This window comes from Cololabis saira, chromosome 17 (assembly GCF_033807715.1).
Source record: "Cololabis saira isolate AMF1-May2022 chromosome 17, fColSai1.1, whole genome shotgun sequence".
NCBI lineage: Eukaryota > Metazoa > Chordata > Actinopteri > Beloniformes > Belonidae > Cololabis > Cololabis saira.
The window spans coordinates 19,638,930-19,656,394 of NC_084603.1; the positions used below are offsets into that span (position 1 = coordinate 19,638,930).

Below are 17,465 nucleotides of genomic sequence, written 5' to 3' on the forward strand. Positions count from 1 at the left end.
GGAGAGGAGTAATGTGACATCTCTTCATAGGTATTACATGATGTCTCCGATGCAACACTTATAAATAAAGATCATGACATCTACAATGGATAAGCTGTTTTTACTTTACATACAAATAAGCGCACACTTTTCTTTGCGCTCCATGAAAAAGTACAGAAAAAGAAATTCCTGAGCGTCTGAGAAAGAGACCCGGTGATAGAGGGGGGAGGTGTGGGAGAGTTTATAACAAACCTTTAACATGATCGCAGCGGGGACAGACACAGGGGAGGAGAGGAGGCAAGGAGGGGAGCGGGGGGCGGGGGTGGGGGCGGTGAGGGCCTGCCAATACAGATAAATATTTCATCCCACAACACACAGAGTCAGTGAGACTGGTGCCCAGAGGGGGAGGGACGAGGCAGGGAGGGAAGGAGAAAGAGTAAAAGGCCAATATCGGAAGCAAAGCTGAAAGACAAAAAGCAAGAGGAAGAAGGAGGCACTGAGAAGGAGAGAGCAGAGAGCTGAGAGACAAAGCTAAGCCTGGGAGGTAAAGGTGTCCTTAAGTCGTACATACCCTGTCCATGACGCTAACCAGGCCTGACAAAAGACACACACATACAAATGCATACACAGAGACACACACACATCCTCTGAGACGGGCAACATGCACCCACTCCTCCTGGAGTTTCAGACACTTTTCAACAAACACATTCAGGTTGAGGTGCCTCTTCTGAAAATTTGTCACCAGACAGAAAGAATGAAATAAAGAGACAGAAAGAAAGGAAGAAAAGCAAAAAGAACCCTCTCAGGGACACGGACAGCAGAAGTTGAAATAACACAAAGTGCACAAATTTGTTGTTGGTGTGTTGGTTTTTTCTTGCAGCTTGAAGGTTGCTGCACCTTTTTCAACATTCACAAATACACTAAAAAGCACAAACAGCAATGCAGTAAAGGTAAAATATGTTGCTCCAAATAATTTTAAACCAAACAAGAAAAGTTATTCTCTGTGCATTTGACCTAAAAGTGAATGCCTACGGACTCGGGGTGTAACGGTACACACAAGTCACGGTTCGATACAAAAAAAGCAACAAAAAGTGAGTCATGTGTGAGACTAGCACACACATATATAGTATTTTTCATAATGGCAATTGCTTCTCTGCTTTAAACAAATAAGTTGTTGCACACACATGTTTTTCCTCGTCGTTTTCAATTTATTCACGTAATTTAAACGAAGCCGGCGGCTTTCCTACACCCTCCATTCCTCTTCTTCTCCTGCTGCGGCTTCTTCTGTAATGTCGATTGTTGGCAGCTTCAGGCTCATTACCGCCACCTGGATTGACTTTTAAATACTCACTCAGACGTATTTGTCGTGTGACTGCGTGCACCGAACCATAACACCCGTACCGTGACGATACAGGACGAATACAAATACCGTTACACCTCTACAGACCATCTACGAATTGTGACACTGCTGACACCTTTCATGTTAAACGAAGTAGCAATTACTGCAATCAATGTGCAATCAGTATGCTATTGCTAAGTGGATGAGGCACATTTAACCTGGTGCAGTTATTTAATTAGTCTTAGGTTTTATGTTGAATATACAGTTAAATAGCAGAAGTAAGGCTCCACGCAGGCCAAGTGAACTCTTCCAATGAGATCATCTGAGATATCAGTTTCTCTGGCCTCATTTTGTTGCACTGAAACATAGAGAGACTTTCTCCACGTATGGATGAAGAACACAACCACGTTAAATCTGACTGTCCACATAAGATCTACATGTTCAGAAACAGCTCTTTCATGGAGAGTTGTCTGTGGTATTTGTGCTGTTTCCGTGAGCACATTTCACTTCTTGTATGTATTTTTTTGAAGGTCGTGTGAGGTTACACACCACTTACATGTGACTAATCGTCACAGCCTATCTCAGTTTTGTCAGGAATTATATTGTCTCTATCATAAGAAAGGTTTACAAGCAGTCGTCACCTTTGGCTCAATCACATGTGCCGTTTTTATGTCCCTTGTAGAAATGACTGGATTGCTGTATATTCCCTAACATGTAGCCTGCATAATATTTTTTTTATAAGTTTTATTTTCTCTTTAAATATAGCGAAAGAAGAGGTGGCATTTGGTTGTATTGTGTAGTGTACTGTACTGTATTTGAGCGCGTGTGTGTGTATGTGTGTGAGACCATGTGTTTGCACATCTGTGTCAATCATGTGGTTGGTCTTTTTGTTTGTATTCCCTCTCTCCCAAGGGAGCGACTCCCCCTCATCATTAGTAATGTACCAGTAGCGGTGAAAGGGCCAAGCCACAATCTCAGCCCAGAGAGACAGATGAATATTTGATCATCTCTGTGTGTGTGTATCTGTGTGTGTGTTTGCGTGAGTTCACTGCAAAGTTTGCATCTTGCCATTTGCCATTCCAGCTGGCTATTCTCTCACTTTCACCAACTTTTTTTTGCACTTGACTCCTTTTTTCACCTCCACCATTCACTTTCCCATTTCCCCTCCTTTACCCCCTTCTTACATGACATTTATCTTTGTTTCCCTATCTCTTCTCTTTCTTCTTCTTCTTCTTCTTCTTCTTCTTCCTTTTCCACTCTTGCTGCAGGACTGTGCAGAGACAGAAGTAGACAGGAACAAGTGTTGTACCTTGTGTAACATGTTCTTCACCTCCGCAATTGTGGCCCAGTCTCACTACCAGGGAAAAACCCATGCCAAGAGAGTCCGTCTGGTACTGGGGGAGCCACCCAACCTTCCCACAGCCATGGCCAGCCCCACAAACACAGGTATCCTGCATATTTTATCTGCTATCACTTATAATTAATCCATGCAAACATTGCCATCCCCAGGTTGAAATTCTTTGCCAAAAGAAAGTATTTAGACCGAATCAAGTTTTTCTACATACTGCAGCTTAATCTTAAGATAAAAGTAAATGAATTCCACTTACAAAAGTATTTGGACCGTTTACTTACAGAGACATTATTTAAAGTACCTTTGGCAACGATGGCACCCTTTTGGGAATACAAGCTTGGTACATCTTTCCTGTAAAAGTTTTTCCACTTGTACGTTCCACAATCACTCCAGCTCTGCTGGGTTATGTTGGGACAGTCCTTTCCGACTCTTCAGAGATGTTCTGTAATGGGTTTAGGTTCCGACACTAGAACTTTGTCTTTTTTTTGTCTTTATTTTGGTATTAACGGCATGACGTTCAGTCTTTTATCCCCCACACAAACTGAAATGTGGCCTATTAGTTCAATCTGCATTTGGAATCAGAGGGGTTTTCCTTTGCATTGTCATTCAGGCACATTTTGGAAACTTGAACATTTTTAGTTCAGAGGGTCCCTCTATAGGTCTGGAGGTCAAGTCACTTTTAAAATTGTGACCATGATTTCCTCTTATTCAGTAATGCTCTTTCTTGTTTTCATGCTTTTCCTTGTTTGTTCGTTCATCACCTGTGTTGGTGTGCACAGGTGATGCAGCTTACGTGCACCAAACGCTGCACCACAAGAAAGGTGACAGAGAGGTCAAAATCTTTAGTTAATATCACCAGCCCGAAGTGAACAGCTGAAAAGCATACCAACATAACAACTACATGCTTGGACCCAGAGTGGGCAATTTCTACGTTTATAACTCTAACAAATTAAACAGCTGGTAAATAAACTGCAGTTGGAATTCATTTATCTGCAACTGCTAGCTTTATTTCTTTTTGCCACGTTTGTTTATGTGCTCCTTCACAAACCACATTGCATTTCCCAGCCAACTAAGGACTTTTTAGCTCAAACCGTGGAGTGCTCCCGTTGCTTGGTTGAATCGAGGTCGTGGAGCTTTCGCATCACAAATGGGCACATCAGAGTTCACTGAGAGCCGTACCGAGACCACCTCGTCAGAGAAATCTCAGTATGCAGTTCGATGTGCACCATAGTGTGGCCGCTGTTTTAACACTGACCCAAGTGAATTGCGCGCATGCCCAGAGTTCCTTTGGGTCGACCTAAGTAGTGCCAGTGTGAAAATATCCTTAATCTGCTCTGCATAAAATCCACTGTAGCTCTGGGAGCTGAATCCATGCTGTCATACTGGCATAAAGCGATACACAGTTGTCATGAGACCAGGATGGCAGTTTAAAGTAATTTTGGGTTTAGCCTAAAGGAAGGTGGAAAACAAGAGTAAGATCACACAAAAAATAATCCTTCAAAGGAAATTACAACTGACATTTTAACATGAAAAAAAACATCCTTTTTGGCGTTGTTTTAAGCAGTTATTGGAGCCAACTATGTCTCAACTTAATTTTATTTGCCAGCCAGATCTAAGAAGTCCATACTTCTGCTGCAGCTTTACTGTTTAAGAATGATAGAGTCCAGTTGTCTCTTCTGTGCTTGAAATGCTACAGGAATATTCTTCTATCCTATTCCCAGACCTAAGTCTGTCTCCCAGATCTACTAAAGGTTTTCTCCAATGAGTGGGTTAGATTTTTTTCAACCGTCAACTGGGAGTTTATATAAAGAAGTTTGTGACTTCCTGATTACATTCTGTTAATCCATTTAGGTATTTTAGAGACACATGCTTAAATTTACAAGGAACCAAATGAGAAAATCATAGAGATACAGTAATTAAATATTGAAATACTGAAAGGGTCAGAAAATTGCAGATCTCTCTGTTTAGGTTAAACTTGAAAATAATCTATCTGACTATAAACTGGTACTTTGGTGATCAATTATTTCAACATATGTCAAAACTGAACCTGTCACTAAAGACAAACCTAACAGTTTAGTCAATATACATACTCTCACCTCTCTCTACACACATGTTAGTAACACATTTAATAAAGACGTCTGAGATCTATTTAAAGTTCAAAGTGTAGGGATTTATAAAGAAAAGCTTTAGGCATGGCTGAGTCAAAACTTCCAGCCTTTTAAAAAGAAAAGGGAGGGGAGAGGAAGGTTCTGCAGGGGGTCAAATGGGGTCGAACACTGTTTGTTTTATATATAAAGATGATAATTTAAACAGAATACATTAATTTAATACAAGCATCCACCAACACATTTTCAGTCATGCTCATGATTGTTTAAGAGTAGCTTTTTAAAGGGTCTTTGAAAGTGTCTGTTTCGTCTCCTAGGGGGCGTTACATAATGTGATTCAAACTGGATTGAAATGGAAAAATTCAAAGAACTATAAACACCCATTTGCTACAAAATGGAGTGTTATCATCAAGCCCCTGAGTGACTTTTCCTAAACTTCGGCCTACTTTGAAAAGCTGTCGCTTCTGTTCCTCCAGTGCCGTGAAGTTTCTGTGATTTTATGACAGTGGGACCTGGAGGAAAAGAACCGAGAACAAGTCGCAAGAGGAGATGCAGAGTGACCTGGGAGAGGAAAAAGAGGATTTCAGGAGAGATTAAAGTCAAAACTAGCCTTTGTGAGCACTCTGAGATGAGCGCTCCCACAGAAGATGCGCAGCAAAGCTGACAGGCTTGGTCGCACATGGACATGGAAACACACACATGCAGGGGGACTGATGCAGTCGCATGCATCCCAGACACATGGATATCAATGTATTTGCACGAGAAAGAAGAGAAGCACAGCCAAGGATGCTAAAGAAACACAGGAGGGGTAAAGAGCAGAGTCGGTACCTGTGCTTCCTCCCCACACACACTTCAAACCAGCAATTCCTCCTCCTCCAAAAACACACACACACATACACACACACTGTTATGCACACTCCCTGTGCCCCACTCCATGAAAAGCACTTACTTCTGCTCCAGTGTACAGATATCACAGTGAGGAGAAGGGAAATGGTGGGAAAACAAGGGATAGAGAAGAGAAATCCATTAGAGGATCTCTCCCTGTTGCCGCAAAGCACTTGCTGTTCCACAGAACTGTCAGAGCTGAGGAACCTCACTCATGCACAACCACACGCAAACACAAACAAAGCCAGCCAGAGATTTGGTGAACACCTTGTCTTTGATGTTAACAGTAAAGCACAAAAATGAAATAAAAAATGTTGTATTGTGTTTTTAAATGAAGTAAGATTGACATGGCAAAGATAAGCAAGGAGATTTTGAGTGGGTGTGGTGGGTAGATGAGCAGAGACACAGCCATAGCTACAGTAACTATGTGAACAGAGCTTGAAGACACAGCAAGGTGTAGCAGCCAATCAGCTCACAGGGCTTGAGTTAAGTCAATGCGGGCCAATACACAAAAGACCCACACAGCCGGCACACCTAATCATTCTTGGTTATTGGTCAACAACTCATACAAGCTGCTAATCTGTGAGCAGTGAGTTAATGGTGGCTGCAGAATGCGTGATATGATTGCCTGGGCCTCGAAAGCACGTGTGAGTGGGCTTTTGTTTGTGATTTAAAATGTGTAGCACTGTGGTTGTGTAGTCACAGTCACTATGACTCCAGAGTCATTGACACATAGTGGACGGTGAATCGGCACATTTGGACACACCATCTGGCATCATAAGCTTTCTCACACAATCTGGCTGTGGACCTACCTACCCTCCCAGGATAGTTCCTTTGGTGCACGTACTGTACCGTACACATGCAAGCAGCCTGTTCTGAGACTTTATTCACACGCACCCAAACACACACACTCAAAGGTGGATTGCATGTTCAGTCCGCCAACAACCCCATGACAACACAGACACGCACGTACTCGAGCGCACCTACTCAATCCTCGCTGCGAGAGCCACAACTATGTCCAGTGCACATGTCAGTGCCTGTAGGCTATTAATGGGCAATCACCATGGTAACCAGTGTCATGTCATGAGTAGCAGGTCACCTGGAAGTCTGCCATTTCTCTGTTTTTTTTTCATCCCATCAAAAGAGCCAGAAAACAAAGTAGGCTGGGGAAAAAAAGAACAAGAAGGTTCAGCATTATACTAGATGTGGGCAAAAAGCCAGCACTTGCAGACTGGACCCTGGAGTGCATGTGGCCTCTTTCCAACCCTCATCTAATTTCCACGGATATGGCCTACAGCGATCTATTTACTCGCAATTCATGAGCACAAACTAAAACTAGAGCTCTCAAATGTAAATGTGTATATGCACAGAATGAATTTGCATCTTGCTGTGAGCGTGAGTGTGAAGACCTGTGTGAATGTGGATACATTACGTTTATAAAATGCATTAAATTTTCATCTCAATGCATTTTTGTGAAGATATTTTCATTTTGGCATTACACTTCTATTTGAATTTGAATTAATGCTAATGTCCTCCCTCACTCTCCTTTAACTTTTCCTGACTTTACTTTCACTTTCTGCAATCCATCACACCTCATTCCTCTTCTCTCACTACTACGTTTTCTTTTTCAGATTCATCTCCTTCCACGCCACTGTCCACAGACCCCACTGCGTGCCCCCCTCCTCCCCCTGCCCTTCCCTGGCCCACGGGAGTGGTCGGTGGAAATGGCGGTAGAGAGGCGGGGAAGTATTGCTGCCTGTGCGGAGCCTGGTTCAACAACCCGCTGATGGCCCAGCAGCACTACGAGGGAAAGAAGCACCGCAGGAACGCAGCTAGGGCACGCCTCCTGGAGCAGCTAGCGGACAGTCTGGATGCCACGGAGAGCACAGGTCAGCCTCTTGAGCCGGAGCCAAACAGAGTGACAAGTGAAGGGCAGTGAGGGTGTTCTGACTCTGTAAGAGGAGAGGTAATAAGTGAACATGTATATAGTTATATGTGGCAGCATGGACAGTGAAACGTACATACTGTTTGCGTTTCAACTGACCTAAGCCACACCACTTATTCACAGATCAAATTAGACTATCAGCAGCAGATATTGTAAAAGTAACCATAGTGACCATACATTTGGATAAAAAATGTGTTTTACATGGAGACCACATTTTCTGGTGTATCTTTTAGCCATATGTGTCTCCATTAAGAGGTTAGATCAACCCCCTTTACAGTTCCATTTTTGAATGTTATGTAAAGGTTATTTATCCTACATGTGGCTTCAACACGTTCCGTGTAATGGTCTTTAAATCATCTAGGTGTAGAGTTATAAAGATTTATTGCCCTTCAGCGGGGTCACATGTTTTTTTAGTTACAGTGTGAATGGGGTCTTACGAGACAAGAGAGAGAGTGAGAGACTTCACTGGTCAAACTGCAAACAAATTATTATTTCTTGAATCGTGAGGTGCAGACAGCCAGTACAATCAATAAAATAGGAATACAGGTACATGGCATCATTGAACAAGTAAAAGCCATTGAAAAAGTAAAGCCTTCTTATTACAGAAGCAGATAAATATAAATGGTTTGTTTTAGTTGTTTTTAATTTATAGAAAATATTTTATTTTTTTCTGATTCAGTTTAGATCATCAAACTTTTTGGAACTATTTTTTTTTCTTTCAACCTATTTATCTTTTTTTATGTGTAATCACTACAACATCATCAAAAATATTCAAATTTTTTAAAGATGCTGATGTTTTGGCAATCTCCACAGAATCAGATTGAATGGGAGCGTAGACCTCCCCTTACTTCTGCATACCTCATATATAGATTATAATAATCAATCATGTATTAAATAATTATCAATACAGGTTATTTTTAATTAAAACATCACCTTATCCCTTTCTGGTGTCAAATGTTATATGGAGTCACTGAGCTCTATCCTGTGATTTGTTGCTTTGAGTGGGCTTAGTTAAGTCTGAGAAATACATTCTTCAAAATATTTTTCAAATACAAATGAGTTTTAGAAAACTTGAACTGGTGCGATGCTGTGCAGGTGAATGGAATTTGGATTTCGGTTCACTGCAGAGAAACAACTGAAACCTCTTTGAGCATTAAACTTTGTAGAAACGTATCATTATCTGTAGTGGTTACTGGGAGAGAATATTAAGTCATCATCGATTAACCCAAGTTAATATTTCTCTCTCGTTAATTAGCCACGATATTTTGGCACATCTAATTCATTCTAGTAGCTACAGTCTAACCTTCCATGCCAGCTTGTTCGGCTTCGCAGTCTGCTCATATTACAGCACAGCTTTCACACTTGTTCCTGATATATTTTCAGTGTGTAAAAGAATCAGACCTTTATCGGCATAGCACATCATGCAGTTAACGTTCAGTGCAATGCATAGTGGAGAGATGTAAGACAGCTACATAGCAGCACACTGATATATGCACAAGGAGTTAAAGCATGAATCCCCACACAAAATAACTCAAGAAAGGGTCAAATAGGAATAATTGATTTGTTATGGTTTCCTGGTAAGTCTGAGATCAAATACAGTTATTACAGCAATGTTGATTCCTTCATCTGTTTCACTCCTTTTATCTGTCTCCCATGCAAACACTTTTATACAGAAATCTAGGAGTAAAACAACAGGGATTTGCATCCTTGCACTTATCTTCGCCAGAGGGGTCATCTAGTGAAATAATGGATACTATTTGGCACAAAAACTCCTTCTTTTTCTCGATCCTATGGGTTGAGTAATTTAATCTAACGTCATTTTACTGCAGCACAGATCTACAAGTTTGACACACTCACAGCACACATCACACAGACCCTGTCAAGCACATGCAAATCCTCTGAGAGCTGAAGCCGTGTCGTTTGCTCCGTGCTCCAGGTGCCATGACACAAACCATCATCTCAAGAAGCCAATCATATTAAAAGCATGAGTCATGTTGCCGCCTACAGCGGCTCATAGGCTTTAAGTGGTGTCATGTTAGATATCGTCCTCCATCCACACACTGTGACCCAGATCCTTTTTTAAGTCTCTTTTTCCCCTTGTTTGCTGAATTTTGAGTAAAAATATTCCGGTGTGCAAATATAACATATATCGAAGGCATTTCTAAAGAAGTTTCCTTTTTTAATCTTCATGCAAAATGGTAAAGAGCCATGTTCCACTGCCAAATCTATTGCATGTCTTGGACGATGAACTGATCTAAGACTTCTGAGAGAGCGGACATGATCTGTTATATGTACCACTGATCAAGTGTTTTTCTCAGATGCTGTCAGTCTGATACACATCATAGAACTGCCGTACTGACAGCATGCATTTGTTTATCAGTTCAGACACATTTCCAATGGTGTAAGTTTCTCACATCTGATTGGCTTTTATCACCACTTCAGGTGTGAAGTTGCAGGTATGCGGAGTGAAATCTCAGAGGGAGGGTTGAATGCAAGGCATTCTGCTGAGCTGACACAAAGAGGAGGGGGTAGCATTGAGGAATTCAATCTCAGCCAAGTCCACATCCACATCTGTGCCTTTGTCCTCCTTTCTCTGCGGGGCTATATACTCGTCACAATCTGTGTTTCCACTCCCTTCTTACTGTTGTAGTCTATCTTTTCACTTTTTTGCTTGTTGCTGTTTGTTTTGTGTGAAAATGTGCTTGCCACAAGGGGATCTGACCTGTCATCATGTGTCATCCAACACCCTCATTAGCACCACACAATGTACAGGTGGATTACTTGTGCACAATTTTCCCCGTCTCTTTAAACTGCGGTAACGAAATCTGCATACTGGGTTTTTTGCTTGTCTTATTGACAATCTTGACCTTTACTTGTACTTGCATTATTGTATTCCCCACCCGCACGCTTCCACCCACACATGCATATACACACACCCCAAACGTATCACAAAACCCCCATGACATTTATATAGACACCATTTCTTACTCTTGGATTTCCCTGGTTTAATTGCACACCCAAGGCACAGGGCAGTAGGCCATGATTTTTCATAGCTGGTTACCAAATAAAACCCCTGTAGATGGATTACAGAGGAGGGCGAAGAAGTTACACTGGGGGTGGCTATTGGCAAGAAATGGAACCCGGCTGACTCGGCTGTGTCTTTACATAAATCACAACAGGGGTAGAAACCCCATAAGACAGGCCTGGCGCTTTGTCTCTGCTCTCCGGAGACCGAGAGAATTAGAAGCAGTGAGATAAGCGTCTAGGATCGGAGTGTGCTCCTGCGTGTGTGTGTGTGTGTGTGTGTGTGTGTGTGTGTGTGTGTGTGTGTGTGTGTGTGTGTGTGTGTGTGTGTGTGTGTGTGTGTGTGTGTGTGTGTACTAAAGCAAAGACATAACTGTGTAACTCATGAGTCTTGAGATGTTGGACAAAGATGACCTCCTACTCCATTCCCTCACCGTGACACAGCCGCACATAAAATGTACTTACTGTACATGCAACTTCAAGCAAGGTAAATAGTAAGGATAGGTATCACAGTTTTTGTGAAGAAGACGTAAGCCTTGCATCAAAATAAAAAATAAAAATGGGTTATATAATTTTTTCTCCAAGCTATGGACAAATATCTTAAATAATGCCTTTTATAGTTGATGTGCAAAGCTTTCTTCTCATTGAGCCCAGCTAGCAAACCATGTTTTTTATTTAGTTACACTTATCATTTAGCGGGCACATGCGACTTACTGTAGAAGTGAGGAACAAAAATCAAACAACAGTACAGTTAGACAACAAAAAAAAGTACAAACTGCAAGGTAGACGTGTATAGAAAGGAAGTGTAGAAAAGTGCAGTTAGATGTGAGGTAGCTGAGTTAGGATTTTAGAAAGGTTAAGAGAAGAGGAGGTGCTCTCGAAAGACAAGTGTCTTCAAGAGTTTCTGAAAAAGTAGAGAGGGATGCCCCTGCTCTGATGGAAACTGGCAGCTTATCCCACCACAAACGGGAATAGGATTGGCTTTTGTGTAGGGCGAGCAGTGCCGGACAGCGTTCCGTAGAGGAATTGTAATGATCGAGCAAGAGTATTATCCTTAATCATAATGTTTAAATAATTGGAGTCAGAGCCAGAAGACACTTTGTAGGCAGACAGTAGGTAATTGAACTTTATTCAAGCACCCAAAGGTAGCCAGTGGAGTTCAGCAAATAACGGTTTAACGTTTGTATGGTTGATCGAACATCAGGTGAACTACTGCATTTGCATGGCCTGAGCCAAGAGTTACATGACATATTGAGATAGATACAGCTTGATACAATGCAAGGCATAGAGTTCATGTTTGGAGGAGGACAACTGGTCATGGATTGTGACACCCAAGTTTCTTACAACTTTGACCGGACAGAGGGATGACGAAGCGATCCATATTTTTTAGATAGACTGGTTGGCACTAACACTTCAGTCTCAGAGAGGTTTAGCTAAGGGTGGTGTTCCTTCATCTGTGGATATCCTGTATATCCAAGAGACAAGTTGATATTAATACCGAGACCATGGGATCATTAAGCGTAAACAAAAGATATAGCTGAGTTTCATCTTTGCAGCAGTGAAATAAGAAAAACCATGTGAGGTCATAACCAGGTTCAAGGATGAGAAACATACACCTTAAATCATCCTTAAAAATGTTTAGGACCAGCTTGGTGGGGTCTTTTATATAGACAAAATTAACAGGCTTTTCGTACTGAAATGAAATTGCCATTTCATGGATATTTTTGTTTGGGTGTTTATTGTATTTTTCTTTGTTTCTTTTACCTTTTCTTTTCCTTTCTATTCTTTTTCTATTGATTGATTTGTTTTGGTGATTTTGTATTGAGGGGGAGGATTTTTTATAAGCCCCTCTGGCTTCTTTTCCTCTCCTGCACAAATTATTTGTCCTTGTATGATAAAAAAAAAATACTGTTGTCATTGTGCAAATAAATAAATACATTTAAAAAAATAAATAACACCTAAGAGAAGGAGCCCCAGCACCGAGCCTTGGGGGACTACTGTAAAGAGGCAATGAGGTATCAAAGTTCGCCCTTGCCATTGCATGCTGAGAGTGTCTTATGACATAAAATTCAAACTATAATTATGCTTTGCCCTAAATTCCCATTTTCAAGAGTACATAAAGCAGGATACTGTGGTCAAACGCATTGGATATGTCGAGTTGGATAAGAACCAAGGACCGAAAGGCAGCATTTGTCTTGAGGGCCTCTGTCACAGGCAAATGGGACATTTACGTATAATGATCACTTTCAAAGGTCAAAGCAAGTCATTTTGAGAGAAGAAGTTCGTCACCCTTTCAGTAGCTTTTGCCAGTAATGGAGGTAGTAAAAGACTGGCCTATAATTTTTAACTTGCTCATGGTTGAGAGAAGGATTTTAAACTGTCACCAGAGCTTTTTAAAAATCTAATGATAATGTTCTAGAGGTTAGGATTGCGATGTAAATCATAATTAGAAATACTTTATTGATCCCTGAGGGAAATTGCCTTTAGTCACAGTGGCTCCCATTCAAAAGTCTTAAAGAAGTAAAGTATAAAATATATCAATACATTTAAACCTAAGTACTAATATAAGATTTAAATCTAAAAAAATATATAAATACTAAAATATAAATGTACATGTTGGTTATGTGTGAGATAACATAACAGTTTATCAACAGTTGAGTATGGAATGTAGCGCGTATATGTAGTATTTGCACTGGATTATTGCACATCAAAGCAGTTAGTGCACATTAGAATTTCATTAGAATTTCAGTCCACAGTGAATCCATTGACTCAAAGTGTCTCACACACGAGGAGTTGTACAGTTTGATGGTTACAGGCTGGAATGATTTCCTGTGACGCTCTGTGGTGGATTTTGGTGTGATCAGCCTTGTACTGCATGTACCCCTGTAGCTGACCAGCACGTCATGGAGTGGGTGGGACAACTTGTCCAACATGATACGCAGCTTTGACAGCATCCTCCTCTCAGACATCTCCGTCAGACAGTCCAGCTTCACTCCCACAACATCACTGGCTTTACGGATCAGTCTGTTCAGTCTGTTGGCGTCATCTACCCTCAACCTGCTGCCCCGGCCAGCACAGCATAGAGGATAGCACTGATACCACCGTCTAGAACATCCTGAGCATAGTCTGACATTGAAGGAACTCAGCCAACCTCAGAAAATATTGTCACAATTGATCGAGCTATGGCTATGGCTTAGAAAAGGTGAGTAGGTATCTAGTCTAGCTGACAAGTAGTAGGACAGCTACAGGTCAGAGGTTTGATACCCTGTTCTCAGTGAGAGGGGGGATTTATTATTTTATCTGTACAAGAACATCTAGTTTAATAAACTGAAATATTGCACACTGATTTAGAATGAAATCAAACCTCAAATCAAACTAATCTCAGGCCCTGACAACTGCACATCAATAGATTAGTGAAACAACTGGTCTTTCCAGGTTCCATGTATGGCACTTATATCTTTTGCCTTAAAACAGATGGTCATCTAATTGCTATGAAATTGCCTGCAAAATTAATGAGGTTCTCAATAAGTTCTTCCACTCGGATCCAGTGTGACTTTGACTCAGTGCTCTACCCATCTCCTGGGAGACACACTGGCAAGCCTTGAAGACTGCTGGTTTTGATCACATCTCAGTGGTCTTCTTTTTGAATTCAGTTCAGTGTTACTCTTGCAGAGGATGTGACATACTTATGGTATACCCCAACGTAACAACTCAGGAGTAGTAAGAGCTCTGTTAATTATTATCTCACCAGAAACACTGACTAAAAAGTAAACTGAAATACATATGAGTTCTTTATGTTGTGATTTTGAAACGCAGTCCTTTGTTCTGTCCATAAAAAGGATAAGAGAGGAAACCACCATATAATTATCTATGTGTAACCTAATATTTATTGTCTCTACTGTGCTTATTACTGCTTTCCTCCCTCCATGAATTAAAAATTTAACCATTTAACCGATTTAACCGATAATACTCGTAAAACACAAGATTTTACCATTTTTACTGGTACCTGAAATCCCTAAGAGACTCGTACATAAATAGCACTGCAGTATGAGACAGGCAGTGTTTTCTAATAAATTTCACGGCCCAAATGGGTGCATTAATGCTTCGGTAGTTGAGTCAAAATATTGAACTCAAAATATATCTGCTACCCAAACTGTACAGGCTTGTTAAATTTTTCAGCTATAATGCTCTTGAAATGAGCTTATTTTTCTCAGTTTTGCGAGCACAAAATGTAGCTCATTACTTTTTTGACAAGCATTAAGGCGTCTACAAACAAGGGAGTGCCAGCAACGCTAGAAGGCTCTGTACATTAAACGACAGCCGCAAACAGTTCCACACCCACTGCCTTAGCTCATCTCTCCCTCTCTTTTCTCTCTCCCTGGCACATCTTCTTGTGTAATTAACAAGGCTTAAAACACCCTCACAAATACCACTCATGCTCACAAAGAACCCACAAGCCTGAGCTACGTTCTGCTACCGTTGCGTTGCACGGACAGTTTGCACACATGTAATTAAAATGAATTAGGGTATGAGGTGGTCTTATGCCAAAAAATATGCCAGGACCAACAAGACACAGTATCCACTCACATGTGGGTTCTTTTTCTTCTTTTTAGTGTGTGCGTGTGGCATGGACACAAACCTGCAACATATTGTGCATCAGTGCAGGCAGTGGGGAGTTGACATCAATCACTCCAAAAAATAGGGAAGCTTGCCTCATCTGAGCACAAGTAAACACACACACATACTATATAACACCCTTAATCATGTCTACAAAAAAGACCTCTTTGTGTAATACTTACAGCAGTATAGAGTTACAGGGAAAATAATAATAGGAAGAAATATATGATTCCTTTCTTTTTCAAATGAGCTCTTCTTTAATTAACAGAATTTTCATTTAGAAGGAACAGAAGTAATGACATTTTGGCAGATGATGTTTCATCTCTTTTTTTTTCTCTATCACACACAGACAGACTCGGTTATTAGCTTCTAATAGATGCAAAATATCAACATTTAAGCCAAGACAGTATTTAGTCCAGGCTGATAATTAAGTCATGCTTCTTTGTAAATAAATGACTGCTTGTCCTTAATCACCCCTGAAACAGACAGAGTGACTCTTGAGGCAACATGGAGTAGATATGGGGCATTATCATCTCTAGTCCAGTGTGAATGACCTCCCACCAGTCCTGACTGTGTTGCACCTTCATCTCCAAACTCGGTACTTTACCAATTATGGCCAACGTAGGTAAGAAGGTGTAGGAATATACAGAGCACTCATAAATCTCAAGCACAGTGACAGAAGAGAAAAGGGCACTCACATACAAGCACTTAGTCCACCCATTCTCACTTGCAACACACTCTGAAGATGACTTGCATCATCGGAAAATTACCCAAACCCAAACAAAGGAGCATGGACAGGCCCCGTCAAACATTCAAGAAATGTTTTTGGTTTTTTATCTTCATATTACCATGATGTGTTGAGGCAGTCATCTCTAATTTGAGCAAAGCCTTGCACTCATGGCTCTGCAACATGCAAAATGTTAGAAGACAGAAATAGCTTTTCATTGTATCACTGACCAATATTACATAGCCAATTATGTCACATTGCTGATCAAGCTGTCGACGCACAGAGCTTTCCCTCCATTCCCGCTGGCCTCATAAAAAAATATACTTTTTTTTTTTACTGCTACTCAAACAACTCATTATCCTTCTCCTTTTCTTTATCTCTTTATACAGATCTTGATTTCTCTGGTAATTTCCTTTTTCACTTGTTCTATTTAATCCCCACTTCCCACCTCCAACGCTCTCTGTCAGTATCGCAGCTCTCTTCTATCTATTTTTGGGTGTTCATTGCGACCACCTGCAAACCCTCTAATTAGTTAACATCTGTGTGTCTGAGCCACACTATCTAAGGCATGCATTCACAACCACAATACGAATGTGAAAGCACGCAGGCATTACCAACATGCACAACCAACTGCACTCTTCTTTTCCTATTCTTAGTGCCCCAATTCTTCTGTTGAACCCTGCTTGAGTTGGAGTTGCAAAAACACAGGGACAGAAACACAAGCGTACTCGTTTTAGGATCTAAAGCTGCAACTGGTTTTCTGCTAATGATAAGTCTAATCAAATCTCTTTCCAGCTCCTCTTTCCTCTAATTAGGAAAATTACCCTGCACCATTGAGTGTAAAAATAACTTACTTAGTGTCAGTTCAGATTATTGTTTGTGCTCCTGTTTTGTTTTTTTGTTGCCAATCCACTTGATAATGATGATGTTGACAGCTTTAAAGTATTTTTATTAATCTGAGATGTCAAAAGTGTCCTCACAGTAACCTCTCCACACGTGTGGCCATGTGTTTTTTGCTTTTCAGGGCTGCGCAGTAGTTACTCATGCAGTGTCTGCAGTGTAGTCCTTAACTCCATCGAGCAGTACCATGCACACCTCCAGGGCTCCAAGCACCAGAACAAGTAAGTGCAACAACTAATGCATGGACAAAAAGATGGTCAAGTCAAATACTGATTTGGTGCCTAAATCTAAGATAACAAATCTTTTTCTACAGGTTACAGCTGTTTTTGTTTCTAGAAGAGTAGCATTAACAGTATTTGTGACATCAGTTCACTATAGGGTGGCATTTTTTCTTGATGTTTCCCTATATTTTTGCTGTTTTGTCATAAATGATCACGTTGATTCTCACTAGTCCCTGGCTTCCCTCCACAAAGTGTAAAGTCTTAGAGTGTTGGACTTTGAGTAAAACATCAAGTGCATTGTGAGAACCTTTCTTGTCTTGATCTCCGGGGGCCTCCATCCGTGTGTGGTCAGGTTATCTTACCAGTGGGGAT

The 17,465-nt window shown here is 40.9% G+C and overlaps 1 protein-coding gene across 3 annotated transcripts in view; it reads left to right on the plus strand.

Annotated features, from left to right (window-relative positions):
- zgc:171482 (zinc finger protein) overlaps positions 1-17,465 on the plus strand; it is a 68,635-nt gene that overhangs the window by 29,294 nt on the left and 21,876 nt on the right. For 2 of the 3 annotated variants that reach the window (XM_061745607.1, XM_061745606.1), the window contains 3 exons: positions 2,587-2,764; positions 7,291-7,548; positions 16,997-17,093. In XM_061745607.1, coding sequence (XP_061601591.1) covers positions 2,587-2,764; positions 7,291-7,548; positions 16,997-17,093 — 533 coding nt within the window. Of the gene's footprint in view, positions 1-2,583; positions 2,765-7,290; positions 7,549-16,996; positions 17,094-17,465 lie in introns of all 3 variants that reach the window. The other variant, XM_061745605.1, reaches the window with a different exon arrangement.